The following is a 23,952-nucleotide window of genomic DNA, read 5'->3' as shown; positions in this document are numbered from 1 at the left end:
TGCTGACGTCAATATTTGCAGCAAAGGCAAACCATGAAGTGACTATTGCAGTCTATTGGCAGAAAGCCAAGTTCAACCCCACAGCTCTAAGTAGGTTTGAATAGCACTGCAGGACTAGGGCACCTCAACATTTAAATAATCCACGCATAATTGTGAGCATTTGCAGCAGAAACCTGATTATAAGTGACACTCATTCAGTCAGGGAATGGAAGCAATATCACGTGACCTGTGCCCAATCAAAAGACATCTTGGACTGCGGAGATAAAATACTCAATTCAGTATTTGCAGCAAACTGCTCCTGCAGCTAACTGTTGGCTGCAGTGTGCGCCCAGCTCTGGAGACCAGGCTAGGATAGACTGAAGCCTCATCTGTGCAAGTCAAGGAAGATGTTGGCAGACACCATCTCGCCGTAATAAGGATCAAAAGGAGATGAATGTTTAGTCCAAATTTTTATTGTCTCCTTCCTGGAGGGTACATACAAATCAAGCAGGACTCCCAGTTCCTCCAAGGAGCCCAGAATGAGGTTAATTCACATGCATTTAAAAACAGCTCTACCAGTACTGTTACACTGAAACATTAAAAGCAAAAATGAAGATTTTCAACCATACCCTAGAGCTAGTCATGCGTAACATGGACGTACAAACAATTTTATGGTGCATGATATGTACAGTTGTCTTTAAAAGACACAGGTTATAAAACCTCCACGAGGCCTCTGCATGCCTGGGAGGGCAGCTCCGCACAGTTGAGGAGGAGGAGCCTGTTCAGTTTTAGCATCGCAACCACAGCGTTAGGCTGAGAAGAGCAAAAATGAATGTGGAAGGATAGCTCAGCATCAGCAGGGCAGGCTGGGCCAATGCCATCCAACCAACCTGGCATGATCCAGGGCTGAGTGTTTCTCTGTTTTTTTGTGCTTTGGTAGAATGAACCCTGGACCAACTGCTCTGTTCTGAGGTGGTGGCTGCAGGCTGGCTTTTCTCCCTGTTTGAGAGCACAGTCTTGTAGGGGGTGCAGCACCACAGCTTAGGAGGAACCATGGTTCAAATTCAGTTCTGGTGCAAGCAGAAGCAACTTCATTGATTTCAGATGGAGCTAAAATGCTTATGCTAGGGCTGTATTTAACCACGGGAAGAGGACGGACGGACACCTAAATGGATCAAGTGGGTAAAAAAATCTCTTTCCATCTGGGTCTTTTAATCCTCTGAATCCAGAAATTAGTTCTCACCCACCGCTGCTGACTAGGTATTCTCTCCTGTCCCAAAGGAGACGGGAGGAGGATGGCAAAGGGTGAACCTGTATTTTCTTTGATTATGGAAGGGAAAGGAGGTAACTGAGGTGTTGTCTACACTAAGAGAAGATAGTGTTGGCAACAGCTGTGTTACAAGACTATTGTAGCTAACAGGTTTCTCTGATCAGTGTGAACAGAGGAGTTTTCTGGAGAACCCTCTGTTGGGTTTAGTCTATAGGACTGTTTAGCTCAGCAACATCCACACTGCTCAGAATTAAAACAAGTGCCACCTACCGCTTGCTGCTAACACCATTTCAATGGCTGCGGGGACGGAGTCGCAGAGCTGCCACTTCCCATCACACGATGGGACAAAAATGGCTGCCATCCTCCACGCTGAGTGGCAGGAGAAAAGGGCCTGAACGAGATGCAGCCTCTCACATGATTCTTAAAATTATCTCAGGGTTTGGATTAAAATATTTTCTAAAAAATTATTTATTTTTTTTTAGCCAGCCCCTAGGAACAAAAATCAGTGCCCAACAAAAGTTACAAGACCTGCAAAAGATTTTTTATATAAAAACCATGCAAAACCAAAAATACCCTTCTAAAAAAGGCAAAAAAGTGTGCTGTGTGTGTCTGGTCTTTCGATAGTCGATAGAACTACTGGTGGAAAAAAGATACCAGCAAAAAAATAATACAAGGACGAATAATTATTCTAAAGTCTCTAATACCTGAGACCATCCTGATGTATTCCAGTAGCAAAGGGACCGCAAGACAGGTGAGGGGAAGTGTGTAGGTCTGGTACCGTAAATACCAAACAGGTGCTACAGAGAGTGTGGGGAGGATGCCGTCACAGGACAGCAGGGTGCAAGCCCACCCGCTGGGACCCTCAAAAGGAAGCTGGAATCACTAGTGGTTGGTATTGCGTTGCTGCAGGAGTGAGGAGCATCTCCCCACTTTGCAAGGTGGTTGTGCACGATACTGAACAGTGGATGTGCCTGTGTTCTGTGTATTTGGACAGTGTACTGGTCTTGTTATTCACACCTAACTACTTATAAAAGGAAGCCCACCACAGGCCCTCCAATGACATAAAATAACCCCAAGTTGGTGCAAATAGGAAGCAAAGAGGAACCCACCCCTATGCACAAAGCTGCTTCAGTCTTCAAATTGGCAGCGGCTGTCATGCTAGAAATGGCAGCGAGCCGCATCCAGCCCCGCAGGCCGGGGAGGCAGAGAGGTGGCAGCACCTAGCCTGTTGTATCACAAGCCAGCTGGAATCCCTGCTCCACGCTGGGGATGGGTGGAGAGAGGGAAACCAGGTTTCAAGCAAAGGGCGTGAGGGAGGTTAGTTTGGAGAATGGAGGCTGTGGCCACTGTCCCATGTGCACTTCAGAGAGGAAGACTAAATGTGAGCAAAAGCTGCCAGATGATACAGGAGGGGTCTGCAGAGCACACGGAACATGCTCTGGGCTTCCAGCAACCATCAGCTTTTGACCTGTAATTTGTCCTTCAGCCAGAACCAGCTCCAGATCTCTCCTGTCGGCTCCTGTCCCTTCTCTTCTCCAGCAAGAGGCCTTTTTGTTTCATGCGCTTTCCAGTTGCCTTTGGTTTCCATTGCAGAAACGCTGTTCGTGTTTTCATCTCTTGTAAGTTGCTCAGGGAGAGCATTAGGCTGGGAACTCGTTGCCGTAATGTCTTAGATGCTCATCATTGACGGAAAGATATGTGGCTCGCATGCTGGGCGAGTACTGTGGAGGAGAAGAGAGAGATTAAGAAATATGTTCTGTCTATGATCTGTAATCAGGTGAGCCGCTCGGTAGTAGAAGCTTTGCTGCTGAACTTGGAAATGTCTGTTTAAGACCCCAAGTCAGTAAAGGAGTAGGCTTCAGTTGCAAACCTCTCTATCTGAGGGGTTTATTCTGCCACCCACCACCATAATATCTGGGCAACTTCCACGGGAAACCAACAGCAACAGTGAAGTCCCAAGTGGATTTGCGGAAGTCTCTGCGTTTTAATTTTTGAGTTAGTCCTTTATTTATCGGTCAAGATCCCGTGAGTAAGAGGAATTTGATCCTATTTATGGGCAAGTTCTCTACCCTGGTGCAGTGAAATCTAAAGTGTTATCTGTAAAACAAGAGATTATTTGATTTATGTCTTAATTCTCTAATTTTACACCCATTCTAGCGTTTCTTTCACTCTGCTGGGACAGCGAAATGAGATTTACTCACATTTGTTTTCTGATTTTCAGGCCCCAGCTCAGAAACCGAACTGTAAATACAGCAGGGGAAATTCTAAACCCTAATTTAAAAACTCCAACACTTTCCCTTCAGTTCTTTAAGCCATAAGAAACCCTAACAGACTCAACAGCGGATGGGTGTGGGGTCTAAGCCACCCAGCAGCCCCTTAGTAATTAGCGGGTCTGTTCCCCTGCATCATTTGATATTTCGACCGCCTAGGAGGGACAAGGAGCTGCTGATTTAGGTGGCTCACAGGTCATGGTAAATGGAGCAGGAATTGATTTTAAAGTATTTTGTTCTACTTTTATTTTATTATGATAGAACCAAGCAGCCCCAGTGTATCCAAATGGTCCTTTTAGGTTCACATACTAACTGAGCGGAGGTGATGGGATTTTAATGATGAGTACAAAGGCCTTTGTGATTGAAAAATTGAGGAACAGTCACTCATTACAGTAATTCTGCCCTGACTATGGCAACACGTATCAGTGCTTGGTTTCCATGTCTACCAAATACGATTTGGACAGTGGCAAGTTGGAGGGAAAAGGGGTACGCCTGCTGGGATGACCCCTCCTTGCAAAGAACCGCGCCAGGCCGGGCTGCCCCCCAGAGCAGAGCACACTGCACGTGCAGGTGGACAGTATGTCCACACAAGAGGGAAAAGGCACAAATGCGACGCACAGAGTGTGCACACCATTCACGGAGTGGGGCACTGAGGGAGAGGATGGAGGAAGAGGAATGCACAGAGACATGCCAGAGATAGTGTGAGGATGCCACGGCTCACAGGACTCCCTCTATAGGGCACAAGTTTGCCGGCTGTCCCTCTGTTGAATTATTAGTACATGGAGATTAGTGGTCCCAATTCCAGTTCCCGTAGGATGAGACAGGCAGTGGGAAAAGGTAAGGAAAGGCTGCATCTGCACTAGCCTGCTTCACACTCGCCACCTGACTAGCACCGACAGCTCCATCAGTGGGAGCACTGGACAGCTAACCCTGCTCTGAATAATCCTAGACACAGCCTAGGTCTGTCTTCACTGCAGCATTAACAGGCTCTTACTCAGGCATTGCCCCTCTCCCATCCACACACAAACCTCACTGACCCCAAGTTCAGTGGTGCTTCCAACCCGGGCTAGCTGGCTCGTCCGGGGCTACAAACTAAACCCCGTACTGGCCACCCGCCCACTTTGCAGTATGGACACATCCAAGTCATTCAAGTGCTTATAGTCCTCCAGTGCCTTCCCACAATTCCCCCCGTTTGCCCAGGACAGACAAGTTCTCCCACAATTCACTGAATGAATCAGAATGTCTTAGCACAAAGAACGATGCGATGCCCCAGAGGCCCTGAAGACGCACACGTAGGAGCACAGAACCAGCGAGGACACGGTAACTCCAGCGGGGCTTCGCAGTGTGGCCGCTCACCCCCGGGCAAGGCCAACCTGGGCGCCGCTCGCCCGAGCTAACTCTGCAGTAGAACCAGGGCTGGCTGCCCTGGGGCAGGGGCAAGGGGGGGGAGATTTGAAGGGAGAGGCTAGAGCAGACAGAGCCTCAAGAAATTCCCATCCCAACAGCAATGCAAAAGGAAATTCTCCCTAGCCGTTTAGTTTAAAAGCGGGGAAGGGGAAGAAAAAGGTCCCCACCAAGCCAAGGCATTAGGGAAGATTATTCAGAGTTTGTTATTTTGGAACTCGAAAGCTTGAAAGCCCTTCCTCAGGGATTTCGATTCGACTGTTCAGTGCAAAGACGGCAAAGAGCCGGGAGGGGCATGAGCTGGCCACCACGGCCTAGTGCCGAGGCATAGGCTAGATGACACCCGCCTGGGGGGATTCCAGCCAGAGATGGAGGTGTCTAACGGGATCTCATGGACAACGCCCATCGTCTTCAAGCAGGGGGGCGCGAGGGAAGCAACCAATGCACGGAAGAATTAATGAAGGATGATGCTATCAAGGCTGGAGCTTAATGATTTCTAGCAACCACTGAAAGGCACGTGCGCTCTGGAGGTCTGGGTTCAAATCCTCGAGTCAGGCTCCGAGGGTCAGATAAGTTCAACAGGTCTCAGCCTAGTCCCCATTCGCAACCCCCCAATAAACCACTGTGCAGCAGCCTCGGCAACAGGGGCAGGTGAAGGCATTCTGGGGCCCTGGGCATGCTGTGGCCCCCACCCCTCCTGGGGGCAGCGGCGGCCATGACACACGAGCCATGTGACTGGGCAGGGCTGGCTGGGACCTCTCTGGACAGAGCTGAAGGACAGACCTGCATTTCAGCCATTAACAGGAAGCCTTTACACCTAAACTGACACTGCGAAGTGCTCTCACAGCTAAGTGCAAGCTGCTCCGGGCCCGTGCCAGATCTCCCATGTCATTGGAGCACCAATGTCTGAGCTCTTGCAACGATGGAGGCTGTAGCTCGATGCAAGGGGCATCACCCTGGCACAGCACGTTCATTCCCAGAAGAAGCCGGTAGGGAGCAGCTCTGAGGAATGTTGACTGGGCAAAGAGGATCAGATACTTGAGTTATTTTCTAAAAATTCCTTCCCAGCGTTACTGCCACCTCCTCCAGCTAGGTTTACTCCAGCTGGGGTCAACGCTCATCCTGACTTCGGTCGTATTTCACTCAGACAGGGCAGGAAAGAGACTATTAAGGCAGAGAGAGGTGGAAGCAGTATAAGGGGGAAAAAGCGTCCCCCTTTTCTGTGGAAAGGGCATTTTGATGGAGATTTTTCCAAACAGCCCCCTGATCAGTTTCAGTCCCTGGTCCTAGTTTCCCTTCCTGACGCAGGAGCACAAGGAGGGTGTATTGAAGAACTCCGATGGGTTGAGAGAATCTGGGAGCCCTCCACACAATCCAGGCGGATTCAGGCTTTGGACTGGTGTTGGGATACACAGAACCCCTGGGTCTGGCTCCGGAGCGCCTACTGTCAATGGTTTCCCATTTCTGTTCCAATGAAAGCAAAACACATACAAAGAAAACAGACAAAATGGAAGACAGGACAGCTAAAACGATGGACGTTATTAAGGGAACAAAATGACCATCCCAAAACAGAAAAGAAAAAGACCCCAAACTTACTCTTGATGGGCAACATAGCTCCAAAATAGTTGATGCAAAAACAAAGCAAATGTTAGCAGGCAAGATGTTTTTAAAGAACATTAAGCCAAACACTCGAGGTAAGTGCAAACAGCTTTTGGTTACAGTGAAAACATTTTTTAAAAAATCTTGGGAGAAACATAAAAAAAATAAAAAGATCAGAACCAAAGCAAATGAAGCAAAACGTGAGTTTGTCTTCTGAAATGTGTAGGACACATGCGCCCCCCCCCCTTTTCAAAAAAAAAAACAACAAACCAAAAAAGCCGATGCAGATAGGAGAAGAAATCAGTTAACGAGTTAGCTACGGACGCATTTGTTTTTAAATATGGCACCGAGCAGGTGGTCATGGCAAGAGGCAATAAAATGAAGCCATGTGACGTCTCGGTGATGTAGCTGGAGAGCGGTGGGGAATGAGTCACCTGCTTTTTCATGAGCCATTTTCTCCCTCTTGCTCAAGGGGGGTATCAAGAGGACTTCCTGTCACGGCATTACATTTCTGAATGGCCGGTTCCTGGCTTGGGATTAGCGCTGCCAGCGGTGCCGCGTTCAAAGGACGGGGTACGTCCCTTAACGCCCAAGAGCAAGAGGAGCTGGAAGAAGAACTGCTCACAAGCCGTTGTCACTAGCTCAGCAAACTAAGCCCTCTGGTTTCTGAGGAAGAAGTGGAAGGATTCCCCATCACTTAGCAACACAATTAAAATAATAAAAGCTGAGAAAGCCAAGAGGCCCTATTATAAAAACGACTTGGCTTCAGATGCCCATCGTACCGTAGGGGGAGGAGAGCCTCTTCCAATCAACGGGACATTTTCATAGCGCGGGTTTCCACCGAAGAGCGCAGTCTGGTTCCTGTGGGGAGACGGAGTAACAGCCCTTCAGAGATGGAGACCCCATGCTGACCGAGCACCACCCCAGAAGGACAAGTCTGCTGAATGGACCAGGTCTCCCAGGGCTCTCGTCATTAGCGGCACCAGGGGGAGGGTGCGCCAATTCCCTCTCTCGTTGGGTCGGAGGACAGGCATGGAGCAGGATACTGCACCCCTGTGCGAAGGGGATCTGGGACACTCCAGAGCCCTCTACAACCACTGGACTGGCCCAGAGGAGGGAGGCAGGGGGCTGTAAAGCAGACAGACAGTGGGGCTGAGAACCCCTTCAGCACTCATGGGTGGTTGTGGGGAGTATTACTAGCTTGCGGTTTTCTAGCACCGTGCCCCCCATGGTCAGAGAGAGCTTTACACACTGACACTCCACCTCCTATCAGTCCTCTCTCTCTCCTACCGAGGGGACAACTGGGCCAACAAGGCGAAGTGACTTTCCCAAGGACGGGGACTCCACAGCCAAGTGGGGCACAGAACCCACCCCTCCCAAGCAGTAGTTCCCTGCCCCAGGACAATCCCTCAGGGAGAAGTCAGCAGTGAAGCGAGACACAGTGAAGGAGGGTGGAGAGGTGAGGGGGCCGCACCAATCTTTCCCCCAAGCCTTCTTCCTCCTCACACCCGATTCGAGCACAGGGCTTTCGCCCTTCTGAGCTGGAGAGCTGTATATCTCCCCGCCCCCCTTCCTGGGGCGGGGGTGCTGCTGTCTGTTGACGCCTTAAGGATCCGTTCTAAACCTCCCAACGACCCCGAGGCCTCTCCAAGCAGCATCCCTGGTGCCTCTAGCTGTGGAGCTCCTGAGCGGGCTGTTTTCACAGCTCAGGGAGCTGCAGGCCAGTCCACGAGCACCCGGCCTGCAATGGCAGGAGCTGGCCCAGCACCCCGGAGGGGTTCCCCAGCGGGTCGGGGGGAATGGGGTGCTGAGGACGGAGCAGCCTTACATGTACTCCGACACCGGGGCATTGGAGATGGTCTGTGCTGGCGGGTGCAGGCTGGCCTGGCTGCCCAGACTGCTGCTGTAGCTGCAGAAGCTGCGGAGCTGCCCGCGGGTGGGGTTGTGGGTGGCGATGCGACGGGCCTGCGGGTTGAAGGGATCTTCCTCGTCGATGTCGTCGTAATCCCGATCCCTGGAAGGAAGAAGGGGCAGTGCGGCCCGCTAGTCACCCTCTGACGACGTCGGGAGCACGGCCGGCCCAGGGGGGCAGCCCCCGGGGACGGTAAAGGGGCCTCTCTGGGCTATCTCACCACAGGCGCCGTGAGAAGAGCACAGCCATGGAGTCTGAACCCGGGCCGAGCTCGCCCGGCCTCGTGCCTGCTCTGTGGAGAACAGGACCCTCAAACTCGCCACTCCCCTCCCACCTCCCCTCCAACCCGCCCTCCTCCTGCAACCCCCCCCCCCACCTCACCGGGGAAGGCAGGGCCCCAGGGCTGGGAGAGCTGGCACAGGGCAAACCCACAGGAACTGGACGCCGTGGCTTTGGAGGAAGGGACCAGCCAAGAGACATGACCCGGTACTGCCACCGCCTGAAGCGTTCAGGGCCCAGGCCCAGGGCTTGGCAGTGATGCTCCCCAGGATTCACCAGGAGCCAGAGGCAGCCAGTGTGCCAGGGAAAGGCGGCTCAGAGAGCCCGCTCCTAGGGCAAGGAGGCAGGCAGCTGTCCATGGCACCGAGCCCGGGCTCATACTCCCAGGCGGTGCCTGGCCGGCCACACGCACCATTACAGCCCAGCGGGGAGCTGAACAACTCCCACCTTCCGCCTCGAGCGGGCACTGGCAGCGCCATCCCAGCACTGGACCCACCTGTCGGCAAAGTGCTTCCAGGCCCGCGGCGTGGCACAGATGAGAGTGGAGAAGGACATGGCGGCCAGCACGGAGAACAAGGCCAGATAGAGCAAGCCCTCCACCCCGTCGTAGCAGACGCCCATCAGCCCGTCCAGGTAATCCTGCAGTGGGGACAGACCACACCGTCTTGCTCCTTCCCCCCATGCTCCCACTGGGCTGGCAGGTGGCATGGTGCCAGCCCCAGGGTGAGCCACGTCACAGGAGGGAAAGCTCCCCTGCCCCCGATGCCCTGGCAGAGACACCCCACCCACCTTGTGCAGGCCCCGGCAGTCCAGCATGGCCGTCAGCTGGTGCAGGCTGGTCTCAGAGGAGTTCAGCAGCTGCTGGATCCCAAGCAGGTCTTTCTGCAGCCGAGAGAGGAGGGGCAAGGCAGGGGTACTGAAGCCAGCTGGGCAATCAGGGCAGCTGGAGGAGCTGGCAGCACAGGCGGGGATGGTGTGTGGGGGAATGGGGGCAGGACGGGTCGGGGGAGCCCTGCTTCTCCCCTAAACGCGGCAGCTGGGAACGTGGCACGTACGGAGCTTTGGGAGATAATCCCCCTGCCCTGGCCACAGCTGAACTTTCATCCCCAACATCTTGTGCGTTCCAGACACTGCTGAACCGTTCTGGCCTCGGGTGCAGGATTTAGGGTGGGGCTAGAACGCCTCCCTCATTCCCCCTCCCTCCCCCTTGCGCCCCAGCTCCCCTCCCCGGCTCTCAGCCCAGGAGGAGCCGTGCCCGTCCTGCAGAGTGGCTGGGAAGAGGGCAGCCAGGCACGCTGTGGGCTCAGCGCTGGGCACACAAGACGGGTGGCATGCCCAGCTGTGCAGAGGGAACGGGATGGGGTTTGGTTCCCGGTATGAGGAAGCCCGGAGCAGCCTCTCCTCCCCAGCGAGGCAGCGCTGCCTCAGCTCTGACTGCCCAGCGCAGGCCCCGCCTTACCTCGGCCGTGGGGAAGAGGGGCACCGCAAACTGCATGAGGCCCTGGATCTGAATCTGCATGGTGGTGAGCGAGCGCTGGTAGATGGTCAGGGCCTGCATGGCAGAAAACAGGACCTAGCTCTAGATGGCACTGCCCATGCCACCTGCAGGAGGGCAGGAAGAGCAACCTCCCCACTGCCCCCACGCTGTCAAGACCCAAAGGCCAAGCTGGGCATTGTAACCCTGGAGAGGAAAATCCAGCCAGTGCCAGCTATGCCCGTTCTGGGCCTGGGACCTGCAGAACAAGCCTGGGAGAGAGCTCGATGCCTCGATTTTTCCACCCCAAGGCGCCTACGTGGACTTGCCTTGTGGCTGCGGTTGGTGCAGGCAATGCAGGGGGCACTGGGATACAGGGTATCGGGAGCCACATTCCTGCCCCAACTCCCATAGGAGACACTGGGCTCCTCACCAACCCCTTCTCCACTCTGGTCCCCCATCCTAGGCAGAGTCAGCCCCTCTCGTCCCACCCCCCGCAGACCCTGCAAGGGGGACACCCAGGCATGGGCTGGGTTTCTTTCCAGCGCCGGCCTCTGGTGAGAAGGCACCAGGGCCACGCGGCAGGAGGGGCTGGGGGGCTCCGTACCTGCTGGAAGGGGTTGCTCAGGTTCTGGCTGCAGTACAGGTAGTAGTGAACCACTTCTGCAACGCAAGCACAAGGGGAGAGATTGGAAACCAGGGTGACATGCGGCCCGCCCCTCGTGGGCATCTCACCCCCAAGCCAGAGAGATCTCTCCAGCCCTCCCACCAACCCACCCCAGCACCAACAGGGTACCAGGCCCCACGGCACGGGAGCAGGGAAAGCAGCGTCTCTGCACAGGAGCCTTTGCCAAGAGAACCATTCGCCTCTCCCGAGCGGCCTGGACGAGACGGGGACGGGCGGCTCTGCTGGTGGCTGTCTGCCATGGACGGCACTGGGCCAAGTCAGCTGCCATGTGCCCGCTGGTTTCAGTTCCACTCCAGGTGGGGACGCGAGCAGCAATGCAGCGTAACTTGCACCAATCTGGCGTAGCTGGATAGAGCTGCCTCTGCTTACACCAGGGCTGTGGTTAGCCCTCAAGGAATCCCCCGATCGTTGCAAGTTACATGGCCCTGCCTCTTGCCCCACTCGTCCACCCACTGGCGTCCCCGCAGGCGCCAGAGCCGCACCCCGCCAGGCACGCTGGGCCCGTGTCTAAGCGCTACGCACAAGAGAGGCGAATCCATCACCTGCACTGAGATCGCTCCGAGTTAGGTTCATGATGAACTTGTCCGGGGCGACGCAGAAGTCACTAGTGCCCTGCAACAAGCAGAGAACACACGTTCACAGCACTGCCCGGCCTCTCGGAAAGAACCCAGGCCTGGGGGGGGACGACAACAGCTGGGGGAGCACATCGCTAGGAGCTGCCCCTGTCACATCAGCTCCACCACACACAAAACTGGGCCCATTTTAACAGATGGTGGAGGACCAGTTTTACAGTGTCTGCCCCCTAAGCAGGTCTCCCCATGCCCCGCACAGCGGACACCAGCCCGATTCCTCTGGCCTCTCCAAACCACCAAGAGCTGGGGGCTATTTACACCCGTGCTCCAGCACCACCTCGTGCAGCCCCTCCCGCACGGTGCCCTGCGTGAGGGGGGAGCGCCCCTTTCTGCTACCACCACCCTCGGGATCTTGCATTTAGTCCCAGGCACTGCAGGACTAGACACCCCCATCCCCAGAGCAGAGCAGGGGCCGGTTCCTGAGAGGGGAGAAACCGATGCACGAGACGCCGTGTCCCTGCACCGCCGTGGGTCATCGCTGCGCCTGCTCGAAGCACGGGAGAGAGCCGGGGACTTGGCAGCTGCATGCCCAGCTATCAGCAAGAGCTGCTCCCTTCCTCAGGGAGTGGGCAGCAGCTGCTTGGTGTCCTAGTGGGATCCAGGCCTTGAACTGCTCCTGCTAACACCCGCTTTGCAGCACACACAGTGAGGACAGACAGACAGCCGCTCTGTTCCTTCTCACTCACCACAGCCGCAGAGGTGTCCACAGCCAGGGAGGCCCAGCTGAGAATGAGCGTCACCAGACCGCAGCACAACATCCTACGGGAGAAAACTCTGTTATGGGGACCCGAGATCTCCCAGTGCCCAGGCCAGGCCAGGGGGCGTGGTCTCGACTGGATAGACCACGGGCTGGGCCTCTGCCACTGACTCACCAATGACCTTGGGAGAGTCACTGCTCTGAGTCCCCATCATGCCAAGCTGCACCGGGGCCTTGCACGCTTACGTGAGCAACTAAGGCGTGATGCAAACTGGCCCCAAGGGGCGCCCTGTGCAGCCAGATGGTCCAATGTGGGGACAGGAAACCCACCATTTGCCATTGAGAGAAGGCATGTGGCCCGTAAGGGTTCAGAGGTCAGGAACTTTGACCCGCTGGTGCACCCCACCTATCCCTTGCAGTTCCAGGCTACGATGCACAATGGCTGCCGGCCGGGCGCTTGGCCCATCGTAACTCCTAGCACCCAGCAAGCTGCCCACCCCTGCTGGCCAGGGCGACCCCTGGGGCCTGCCGGGTCCCATGTGCCAGGACTGGGCCAGTGGCAACAGCTGGTCTCCTCGGGGCTGGGCTGGCGATGGCTGCAGAGGAGCCCACAGGGTGCTGGAGCCATGCAGGGAGAGTGCCCATGCTACGGGATTGAGGGCAACGCCCAGCCGCCTGCCTGGCCTTTTCCCCGTCCCCTGGCCGGCCAGCAAGTGTCCCCAAGGACCAGCCTCCCTCAACACCAGCCTGCTCGACAGCTGAATTAACAACAAGCGCTGGCTTTATCCCGTTTGCAGCTCGAGCTGCTGCGCTGCAGGGATCCATCCTGCCTGCTCTCCTGTCCCAGGCGGGGCGCTGGGAACTGCAGCACCGTAATGATCCAGTCTGGGAAGGGGGGCGTGTCTCTTAGCGAGCACCGACCAGACCGGCGCTGTCCTGCTGCTCGGGGGCGGGAGCTGACCCCTGGGCAGAGCAGGGCTCTCGGGGCTGCAGCACCGTCCATCCTGCAGGTGCGTCAGGGCCCCTGTGCCAACCCAAGGGAGGCAGGCGCAGGGCCAGTTCCAGGCCTGGGGAAGGGCAGGTCCCCATCTCCCCTCCCAAAGAGGGCAGCAGCCTCGGCGCAGCGCAGGAGGGTGGGGCCGGACGGGCAGTGGGGCAGAGGTGGGTACTCACGTGGTGAGGAGGCACCTGGAGCGCTTGGCCAGCCCCAAGCAGGCGATGAGGCAGACGATCAGGTCCAGGATGAAGAGCAGGAGGTAGGAGAGCCACCTGGGCCCGGGGAAGGAAGGGGAATGTCAGAGTCCTGCAACCAGCCCCGTCCCTGGAGGGCCCTCTGCCCCAGAGGCCAGCACAAGAGCCGCAGGGAGCTGGGGCGCAGTGGACCCTGGCCTGGCCCAATCTGGCTATTTGTATGCTCAGGGTGGGGATGGCGGGAGCCCCGCCGTCTCTGGCTGCGCGGCTGGATCTCAGCCTCTCCCCACGATGGCAGCAGACGTGCACCCGCGGCCCTGACCCAGCCGCTCTTCCATTGTGCCCGTCACACACTTCATGCCTCTGCCATCATGGCTGGTTTCCGAGCAAGGGCTTCCCCCCCGCCACGGAGGCGGATGGGATGGCGCTGGCTCGGGCAGGACGGGTGTACGGGCTGCCCACATGGGCCGAGATGGAGGCGCATTTAGCCCTATCAAGTCCAGCAGCCCAGGAGCCAGGCCAGGTCAGCTCCCCACGTTAGACCCCCAGGGGATGGGGTTTCCTCTGCTCTCCCCCGCGGGAGACAGACTAGCTCAGAGCTGGGGGCACCTCCCCCTCGGGGTTCAGCCTAAACTCTCTGTTCCCCGGGGCAGACGCTACATCGCTGACTATGACCCGAGCGCTGGGCAGCTAGGGGGCTCAGCTCCATGGTGAACACATGCCAATTACAGCCCCTGGGCGCAGCCAGTTCCCGGCCCCAGGCGAAGTGGGGCTGGCGGATACGCTGCAGCAGCCCTCGTGGGGCGCAGGCCAGGTCTGTGCGTGGGGAGCACACCGTGTGTCTGGCTCGCTCTCCCCCGAGGCGCAGGAGCCCATCGAGCGCTCCGCTTTCATTCTGGTTCGTTAACCCTGCAGGGGAGGGGAAAGTCAGCCCGTTTCTGCTCATTAGAATCTCTCCAGAGCCGAAGGAGCCAATTAAAATCCTCGACTCCAGCGCAGCGGGGCGCACGCTGCAGAGGGCTGCACTCACGGCTCCGGGGTTGCTCCATTTGGCTGGGGCGCTCCTGCCCCTCCCCCCAATACTCCCTCCCCGCACCCCCAAGCCCCTTCCCTGCCATGTTTGCAACAGGACGGTCATCACCGCAGCAACCAGCCAGAGCATTGGATAGGAATTTACCCTGGCGCGGCTCTGGACTCCTCCCCTACCCAGCCCCACAGTGCCGTGCTGGCCTGGCCCAGCAGTGCAGTGCAGACCCCAATCCCTGCCCCCCCCTCACCTGTAATATTCCACGTAGCCCACCTGGCCGGCCACAGCCGTCAGGTCAACGCTCACGTCCTGCCAGACCGGCAGCCCCGAGAGCTGCAGGACGATGTTGCCGGCCATTTGCTGCAGGAACTTCAGGGTCTGCACGTAGTCGCCCCGCGCGGCGAAGATCTCGTTCAGCCGAGCCAGGTGCTGCTCCAGCCCCACCTTCATCTGCACCGTGGTGCCCGAGACCTGCCCAGGGGAGAGGAGCAGGAACAGTGAGCCTGGCCCCGGCAGCCCGTGTGCTGCCCCAGGGTACCCCCTGCAGGACACACCCCGCGGGAGCGGTGCCCACCTCGGCGGGCCGTGCTCCGATAGCGAATCAACAAGCTGCCGATGAGCAACAGGAGCAGAGCTCTTCCCAAGGGGGCGGGTTCTCCCTGATCCACGGATGGGGTCACAGAGCCCCAGGGACCTGCCGGGCGAGTCCTTGGGAACAGGCTCCGGGCGTGACTCATACCAGAGCATCTGCTTCTCTGCCTCCCCAGCCCTGTCACCCAGACCGCCCTGCACACGGCCAGGCCAGCTCCGCCGCTCCCCACGGAGGCAGCTCCCGCCCCCCCATGGAGTAGCCCGGCAGGAAGGGGAGAGTGCCATGCAGGGGCACGGGGAGTGGGGGCAGGGCTGCCGACAGCACCAGCCTGGCAGCGCTAGGGGCTGCCCCATGCTAGCGAGCGACTCAGCCGGGTGTCTGTAAAGGGCAGAGGGGACCCCTTGTTTCCAGCCAGTGGCACCTCAGGGGCTGTTTGTAGGGTCCTCTTCACCCCCCAAAGCGGGGCAGCAGGAGCATTTGCAGCTTTAAATCCAGCCCTTGCCTTAGCTCTGTCAAGGGGCAGCGGATGGATCAGTGCGGCCCGGGGCCCTCAGCAGGGCCAGAGCCCTGCGCTCTGCTCTCCCCAGGGAAACCTGGGAACAACGGGGCTCCTCGTCCAGACATTTCCCCCACGCTGACCAACCCGACCCAGGGCAGATCGAGTTGCCCCGGTGGCAAAACTGCCGGTGCCCAGGTCCCTCCCACGGGCGCTGGCATGACAGCAGGGGATTTTACAGACAGCTCGGCGTGGGCGAGGCCGGACGGCGTGGGCAAGGAGAGGAAAGGCCTGGCTGGTCGCGTCATGGGGCTCCCCCAAGCCAGGGCAGAGGCCACAGCTGGCACACCAGCTCCTGGGGGTGGAGCAGCCTGCTGCCTCCAGAGCTGCCTGTGCCTCGGGGGATGCAGCCTTTAGGGAGCAGCCCCCTCTGCAGGAAAACCTCCCAGCTTGGCATCTAGCGACACGGTGCCACGGAGGAGCCGTTCTGCAGCTGGGGTCTGACCTAGATAAGTCACTCAGCTGACTGCGACGCTGCTTCCGGCTCTGAAAGAAACCCGCTGCTCCAGCGGGGCCAGCTGCCATCTCCACGCGGCCTCGCTCCTTCACCCTGCCTCCTGCTGGTCTCTCCTGCCTTCCCCACCCCCCAGCTCTGCCCCACAATCCCCACTGCTGCACTCCTTGTGAGCAGTGAGTCTGCCGGGCAGATGTGCAGACCCTTCCCAGCCTCGCCAGGCATCAGGACAGACTATTCCATGCACGGCCGTAGCGCCAGGACCCGCTGCGCTAGGTGCTGTACGAACAGGTCCGAGAGACGGAGCGAAAGCTGTCTGAGGCGGGGATTGAGTACGAGACAAAAAAGACAACAGGTGGATCCAGACACACGAGCAGGGAGCACAGGGAGCCAGTACTGGTCGGCAGGATGCATGGTGCGCTCAGCTCACCAGCTCCGGAGCCATTGCCAAGTTTCCCACTGGCCTCCAAGCAAGGGGGTGTTCCGCGGAGGGCGGGGAAGGAGGATGAAGAGGGAGCTTTGTGGATGGTCTCAGGGAGCTCCTCCGAAGCACCGGGGGCAGCGTGGGAGAAAGCACAAAGGGGCTGGTTTGAAAACGCAAGGGGGTGCCGGAGGCTGGACTCATGGGCTGATAGTGCCTGAGAGGGAGGGTGGTGACGGGCAGCGAAGGGCTTTGAACAGGAGACAAGTAGTTCTGTGTGATGTGCCAGAGAAGAGGCGGCCGGCGGAGGGATGCACAGAGACGGGTGCCACAGTCCAAGCGCCAGGCTAGGAAAAGGATCGTGGCAGCAGCATTCGGAATGGAGCCGAGCGAGGACGAGACATCGTTTGCCAAGGGCAGAGAGAAGGACGCTGCAGTGATCGAGATGCAAGCTGGCGAGCGCCGGAGTGAGAGGTTTCGCTGTGTGGATGGACAGGAAAGGCAAGGCCATAGCTCAGGGACGTCAGGCAGGGAGAACTGGCGAGATTTAGACCCAGGCTGGACAGGAGCCGCTGGAGAGGGGTCTGAGGTGAAGAGGACACCCAGGTGCGGGCCTGAGTGACAGGCATGATCTATCGACACAGGAGGTAGCAGGGAGATGATGGTGAAGAGCCATGCTGAGCTCGGGCGGGTGGCCAGACACCCCTGGGGAGCTGTCAGAGACAGGGCTAGATCTGTGTTTGGCCAGGAGACAGGCTGGAGCAGCGGCAGATCCGTGCATGGCAGCTGAAGGAGGGTTTGCGGATGACATCACCCAGGTGCAGAGGGAGGAGAGAAAGGGCTGCAGGACAGCCCCGAGGAACCCCCGCAGAGCGCCGGAGAGGGGACGACGAGGATTCTCCAAGTTACCCCCTCTGCCACGCCTGGCGCTGGTGGCTCTCCTGAAGTGTCCACCGCTGGGCAGCGCAGCCTCGGCCTAGCCCGTCTCGCTGGGATAAACCCCTGGTTTTTCAGAGGTTTAATTTCTCAGCCAGCTTAGCAGCTGCAGGAGGGAGCTGCCAGCGCAGCCCCCGCAGCGGAGATGCCAGCTGATCCCCATAATCTCTGGAGGAACACAGCTGTCTCTTTAAGACAAGGCCCGTCCAAGAGACCCACCGATTATATCATCCGAGCAGCTTAGAGCAGGAGCGAGGATGGAAAAACAGCCAGTTTCCCAGGAAGGCCAATAGGTTCTGGCCCAATTTCCTTGGCTTATTGTATCCCGGGAGCCCAGCACTCCCGCAGGCAAGGTGAATGCAGCAAGGCCATGGCTGGTAGGAAAACATGGCCCGGTCAAGCACAGCCAGGAGAAAGCCAGTGCGTCAGCTTGTAAAGTAATGCTGTGGCTAGAACGAGGAGCGGGCACAGTTCACTACTTAAAGTGTGTGGGTGGGGGTGGGGAGAGCTAGGAGCCAGGACTCCTGGGTTCTGTTTTTGGCTCAGTTGCATGGCCCAGGTCAAATCACTTTCCTGCTCTGTGCCTTGGTTAACCATACACCAGCTCTGAAACACACTGAGGGCCGGGGACTGAGAGTCAGTGATGGTTTCTTCTACATTAGAGTCGCATGCCTGGCGTCCTCCCAAAGCCCCACGTATCTGCCACCCAAGCTAAGGAACTCAGGAGAGGCATCTCGCCACACAAAGGGGTAGTCCTGGGCTCTCCCAAGGCTGCAACAACCGACCCACCAGCTCCAGCGCTTGCCAGGGAGAATGGCCAACGGCAGATGCTTTGGATGCGGGTGGAATATCCCACAATGCACCTGTGCGGCTGACCCCAGCAGGCCCTTACCAGTGTGTCAATCCCAGAGAGGGTGTGGTTGGCGTTGTCGAGGGCATAGATCAGCTGGTACACCCCATCGTTGGTCTCGCTGTTCCCATAGAACCCAATGCCGACTGCAGCACTATGGACGAGAGAAACCGCAGGTTAGAGGAGAAGGAAACGGCACAGCTGTTACCCACTGCCGGCCTGGCACTGCTGTAGCCCCAGGCCGCTGGCTCTGGCCAGAGGAAGGCGAATGAAAGGCAGAGCTCTGAGCACCGTTACAGCACGTTTAGTGTGTGCACGAGACGTGACTCACCCCAGCTGGCCGGGCCTCCTGGGGGGGAGCAGCCCGTCCTGGGCGTCTGACATGGCCAGCTGATGCCAGCTGTGACAGCGACACCAGCCCATTAGGAAATGGAATGAAGCCCCTGAGCTCCTCTCACTCCAGGGCCTTGAAACTCCCCCAACCGCTCGCCAGGGCAGCAGGGTCTCTGCGAGTGCCACGGGGCTGTACTCGGCCAGTCCCTCCTCCAGTACAGGGAGTCACCAGGAGGGTGGCGGCTCAGGGCTCGTTAAGGGGACGGGGCGAAGCCAGGTACAGGGATGCGCCTCCCAAGCAGCTATACCATCGCTTCTCCCTGCCCACCCATGGGTTTGGTTCAGAGGCATCAGGACTGAATCGCCCTCGGGCCGCTGAGCGGGAGAGGGAAGGTTTGCCCCGTCGCTGCCTCGGCCGTACCTGCTCTGTGATGGGTGGGCTTTGCCCGTCACCAGAGTCCTCCACGCCCCGCAGGAGCACCACTCGCTGAGATCCCCACCCATCAGAGCTGGGACTCCTGCGGGGCGGGGGGTCATTTACAAGAATGGAAAAGCCGGGGGAGGGCTGGAGGGATCCAGGCTTGAAACGAACTCAATCCTCGATACAAAGCCATCAATAGCTTGTAGCACAGCCTGGAGCTGCCCGGCGCCCGCAGCCCGGTCAACGATCTCGTCGCCTGCCCCTGCCTCTCTCCTGCCCTTCCACAGCCACCAGAAGGAGATCTCTTGCTCACTTGTGCACAGTGAGCAGCCCCCATTCGAGAAGCAGGGTATGAGACACCGGGCACCTGCAGAACTGCCAGCGCTGCCCTGCGCACCCCGGCCCAGTGGTTCAATTCCCTGCTATGTCGCCTTGGGTGACTCACTAGGTCTCCGTGCCTCAGTTTCCCATCTGTACCAGTGTGTTGTGAGGATAAATTCATTGGAGGTGCTCAGAGACTGCAGCAACAGCAGCCACAGAAATACCTGAGACTGGGCTGAGCGCAAGCATCCAGGTGCTTAAAGGCGGAAGTGCCAACACCTCTGATTTGGGTCCCGGGGAAGGCAGAGGTGCCCCTCCGGGTGGGTGAGAGGAGATTCTCTGCTCACGCTGGGGCTTAGCAAAGCTCGAAGCCAGATACACAGGTTGGATTTGAAGCCAGCCCCTGCGAATGCTGCGAGATTTAGGCCGCAAGGCCTGGCAAAGCAGATTAAGAGAATCTGTCAGAAAAGAAAACGCTGCCTCTGATTAAACCTGCTCCTTGGTTAATCCCCCGGAGGGGACAAGGAGTGAAAGCTGGGTCTCCCGCTAGCCCCTCCTTGGCCCTGCGAGCCAGCTGGCCTCAAGGACCCAGTGCAGAGCCCAGGAGCCACGCCACAGGCACCCGCTCCAGCTCCAGCGACGTCAGCTCTGCTGCCTGCCTCACAGATACCCCCAGCAGCGTCCCCTCCACATCCACCCCGGTCTAAGTGCCGACTGCCGAGCCAGGCTGACGAAGGGGTCTACGGGCTTTGCTCGTGTCCCAGGAGCTCAACTGTATCATGTGCACACGTCTCCCTGCCCCCTGACAGAGCCACCATGCCTCCCGCAGGGTCCTGAGCGGGAAGGCAGGGCGATCTCACAGCACCAGGCAGCCAGAGAGCTGGGTTCAAGCCCCGCCTCCGCCTCGCCTGCCCGCCCCAGAAGGGCGAGGAGAGTTTCTGCTAGGTCGTTACAGGGTTTTGAAGGCCTCCCAGAGGGAGTGCAGGGCGTTCTTGTGGCCTACGGGCCTGTCTTGCAGGGGCCCGGCCCACCACATGGTGTGAACCCCGCAGAGCAAGGTGAAGTGCTGCTGCAGCTCCCAGCCGGGGAGCCCGCACCCCAAGGACAGGGCCCCGACAGCACCACCCCTGGCGGCTCCCATGCCCTCTGCGTGGAGGCTCGGCTGCTGGGCCCGAGCGCCTGGGGGGCCCTGGAAGGGAGGAGCAGTGAGTGCTCGGCATGGCTCCTGGAGAGCAGGCCCTCGCTGCCCCCCCTCCCAGGTGCAGCTGTCAATGAACATGATGGAGAGCAGCCAGCTCCCCCCATTAGCCTGTTAATGGCTGCGCTCTGCTCCAAAGAGGCTCCACTTAGCCAGGGATGTGGGTTTGGGCACCTCTGGGGGGCTATAAAGCCCTGGCTCGGCCTCCTCCCCAAGCCACAGCACTCCACGGGCCCCCGCAGCCCGGAGCAGCGCCAGCCGCCCCCAGCACTTCTAATGCACCACGAGGGAGGAGCTCACCACCGCCACCTACGAGACCTCTCCAGGCACCGGGCAGTGTTCCGACAACACCACCCTTCCCACCGTGTTCCTAGCCTTCCGTTCCCCCAGGGCGACACCCCCAGGAGCTGGGTTCAAATCCTGCCTTTGCTCATCAGTGAAATGAGTCTGAGTCCTGCCCTAGTCCTTAACAGGCACCTGGCATTGCAGCTTTGGTGCAGCTGGTACTGTGCTCGGCACTGCCATGGTAGAGGATTGGGACCTAGTGGCACAGCTGCAGGACAGCCCGACACCAGAACGGCAGGGGATTGAGCACATGGGCTCGGCAGCTGTGATGGAGCCAAACTTTGCAAGGGAGGTGGTGCAGCACCGGCAGAGCCATGGGGCCGCAGGCATGGCTACCGGGAGGGAATGCCAGCTACAAACACCGCATTCACCCTTATCTACAATGCCAGAGCCCGGATGCGCTCTCAGCGGTGCACAGCTGCCACCCGTGCCACTTGCGAGCCTCTTGGGAAGCCCCAGGGGAGTGAGGAAGTTGGGCAGCATTTGCTTGTCACTGGAGAAGAGGAAACACTGATTCCTCTCCAAGCAGCCCCTGGGAGTCACATGGAGCGGTGGTGGAATGGGCCCGGGGAGTGGGGGGAGCCGGCAGTCACGGGAAGGGCATGCTGAGCTAATCAGCAGCGTTTGCTTCCTCTTTAGAGCGTGTCTATTGCCATACACTGAACTCTCTGTCTGGTCTAATGCGGGGGAAGAACAATCTCTTTATTCCCTTCCCTTGGGAGCGGATCACGCCGAAGCAATCAGGAGCCCCCGCCGCCTGGGGCAGGAGCCCTGCCTGGATGGACTGAGAGGGGGATTCCCGGCAATGCAAAGCAGAGAGCAACAGCGCAGCCCTAACCCCCAAGACATGACCTGCGTGGCAGAGCAAGGACGGGCCGATGAACCGTCAGGATTTTGTATCGGCCACCCCGGGCTGCTGGCAAATGTTCTTACAAGCTTCTGAAACCGGGGGAGGGCTTAAAAACGCCTCCGATGAGGACATGCAACTACCAGGCAGCAGGAGACGGGCATCAGCTGCCCGCCCATCGCAAGAGAGCCAAGCACCAGATTGGAGCAGAAGTGCCCAGCGGGCTTAGCGCTGCAGAGCTGAGACGGCGCCTCGCAGGGCAGAGCAGTGGCTGCGGGAGCTCCCGGGCCTCGCCCTGCCCCAGGAAGGGCTTAGCGCTGCAGAGCTGAGACGGCGCCTCGCAGGGCAGAGCAGTGGCTGCGGGAGCTCCCGGGCCTCGCCCTGCCCCAGGAAGGGCTTAGCGCTGCAGAGCTGAGACGGCGCCTCGCAGGGCAGAGCAGTGGCTGCGGGAGCTCCCGGGCCTCGCCCTGCCCCAGGAAGGGCTTAGCGCTGCAGAGCTGAGACGGCGCCTCGCAGGGCAGAGCAGTGGCTGCGGGAGCTCCCGGGCCTCGCCCTGCCCCAGGAAGGGCTTAGCGCTGCAGAGCTGAGACGGCGCCTCGCAGGGCAGAGCAGTGGCTGCGGGAGCTCCTGGGCCTCGCCCTGCCCCAGGAAGGTTTAGATACAGACACGGGACCCGGAACTGGATGAGCCACTAACTCTCCTAGAGCCCCCCAGTCACTCACTGCTGCCCTGGCCTCCGAGTCGCCACTACTGGCCCTCAGGCCTGACGTGCCCAGCAGAGGCGGGGAGCGCCAGGCCAGGCCAGTCTCAGGGATGCTCTCTGCCAGCACCCCAGGCTGGCGCTGCCCCCAGCAGGACAGCAGAGCCTCTCCCAGCCGCCCGGGACCCCTCTCGGGCCCAGCCTCCATCTGTAATTAACCCTGAGCCTCATGTGACCAAAGGCTGCCAGCTGTGTCAGGCTGCAGGCTGCCATCTGCTTCAGGCCTGGGATCAGTGAGCCCAACTCCCCGCTGCCCCCCGGGATTAGCCAGCACTTCCAGGAGGCCGCATGCACACGGGGCCCAGAGCCACGTTACAGCAGGGAGGGGAGGCTGCCAGGGCAAGATGCAGCCTCAGACTCCAGCCCCGGAGCGAGGAGCCTACGCCCAGAGAGGAGCAATCGGTATTTAAGCCTCTGAGAGCTGGATCTAATCAAAGCGATTCACGTGCGCGGCTGGCCCACAAATCCAGCGGCAGGCGGGAGACGAAGCCTGGGTCAGAAGGCAGCTCAACGGGGAGAAGAGGAGGATCCTGGGCACGCAACAGGGATGACGGGAAAAAAAAAAGCTGCCTGCCTCTTCCTCCTCCCCCAGCTAGCTGCCCCGAGAGCCTCTCTCTGAAGGCAGCTGGGCTGGGGGGACGGGCGCAGAGCCCCCGCCCCTGGCTCGCACAGGCATGCTCCTTCCTCTCTCTGGGCAGCCGCCTCCCCAGCTGCAAGACAGTCCGTGTTCCGCCCATCACCCTGGCATCGGGGCACGCGGGGGGTTGTGAATATCAACTGCTTGGGAAGCACTCAGTGACGAGCGTCTTTTTCATCAGGCGCCCCACTAGAAACTCCTTCCCCCCGAGCGATGCTGAGAATGGCCAGGAACCTCTGCCCATGGCTGTCCACTTCACCTGGTCCCCTGCCTTTCCTGCCAGGACCTCAGCCGGAATCCCCCGGGACGGGGTGTTTGCCCCCACTCGACAGGTGGGCACTCAGAAGTGGGGGACTAACCCAAGGGCACACAGCAAGTCAGTAGCAGAGCCCGGAATAGAACCCAGGAGTCCTAGTCTTACCACTGGGCCATGCTTCCGGTGGCCAGCGGCTGCGAGGTCCCCCCGAGCCCTGCCAGCTGGGCTCCGAAGGCAGCCGTCACGCAGGCCCTAGGCTACCCCGCGGGGCACTCACCAGCAGATGAGGCCAGCCACCACAGCCGTCCAGGTGACACAGCAGGAGTTGGGCCGCTTGGTCTCTGACTCCTCGCCTCGTTTGCAGCTGCACAGGCAGATCAGGTAGATGGTGAGGAAGAGCAGGTTGAGGCCGAGGCAGACGGCAGCCACCAGGCCCAGGAACAGCAGGGACTAAGCAAGGGAGAGACACCAGAGTCAATGCACGCTCCACGCAGGCTACAAAGTACCACGGCTCGGGAGGCGCCCGAAGTCTATGGTTTGCAGGCTCCCTAGAAAGGGCCAGTGCCGGCAGGGGGCTGCTCACCACCATCCGCTGGGCTCCAG

General features: G+C 59.0%; 1 protein-coding gene across 1 annotated transcript in view; it reads right to left on the bottom strand.

Annotated features, from left to right (window-relative positions):
• Positions 1 to 434: 434 nt before the first annotated feature.
• Positions 435 to 23,952, bottom strand: part of TTYH2 (tweety family member 2) — a 43,361-nt gene continuing 19,843 nt past the window's right edge. Inside the window, exons 2-14 of the mRNA XM_044983060.1 lie at positions 23,627 to 23,799; positions 18,274 to 18,385; positions 14,673 to 14,893; positions 13,378 to 13,473; positions 12,194 to 12,266; positions 11,418 to 11,487; positions 10,795 to 10,850; positions 10,173 to 10,265; positions 9,503 to 9,595; positions 9,210 to 9,352; positions 8,351 to 8,536; positions 7,305 to 7,383; positions 435 to 2,970 (exon numbers count right to left, since the gene is read on the bottom strand). Coding sequence (XP_044838995.1) covers positions 2,890 to 2,970; positions 7,305 to 7,383; positions 8,351 to 8,536; positions 9,210 to 9,352; positions 9,503 to 9,595; positions 10,173 to 10,265; positions 10,795 to 10,850; positions 11,418 to 11,487; positions 12,194 to 12,266; positions 13,378 to 13,473; positions 14,673 to 14,893; positions 18,274 to 18,385; positions 23,627 to 23,799 — 1,476 coding nt within the window. The 3' untranslated portion in view covers positions 435 to 2,889. The remainder of the gene's footprint in view (positions 2,971 to 7,304; positions 7,384 to 8,350; positions 8,537 to 9,209; positions 9,353 to 9,502; positions 9,596 to 10,172; positions 10,266 to 10,794; positions 10,851 to 11,417; positions 11,488 to 12,193; positions 12,267 to 13,377; positions 13,474 to 14,672; positions 14,894 to 18,273; positions 18,386 to 23,626; positions 23,800 to 23,952) is intronic.

This window comes from Mauremys mutica, chromosome 12 (genome assembly GCF_020497125.1).
Source record: "Mauremys mutica isolate MM-2020 ecotype Southern chromosome 12, ASM2049712v1, whole genome shotgun sequence".
NCBI lineage: Eukaryota > Metazoa > Chordata > Testudines > Geoemydidae > Mauremys > Mauremys mutica.
This window is presented reverse-complemented; position numbering and strand designations above follow the sequence as displayed.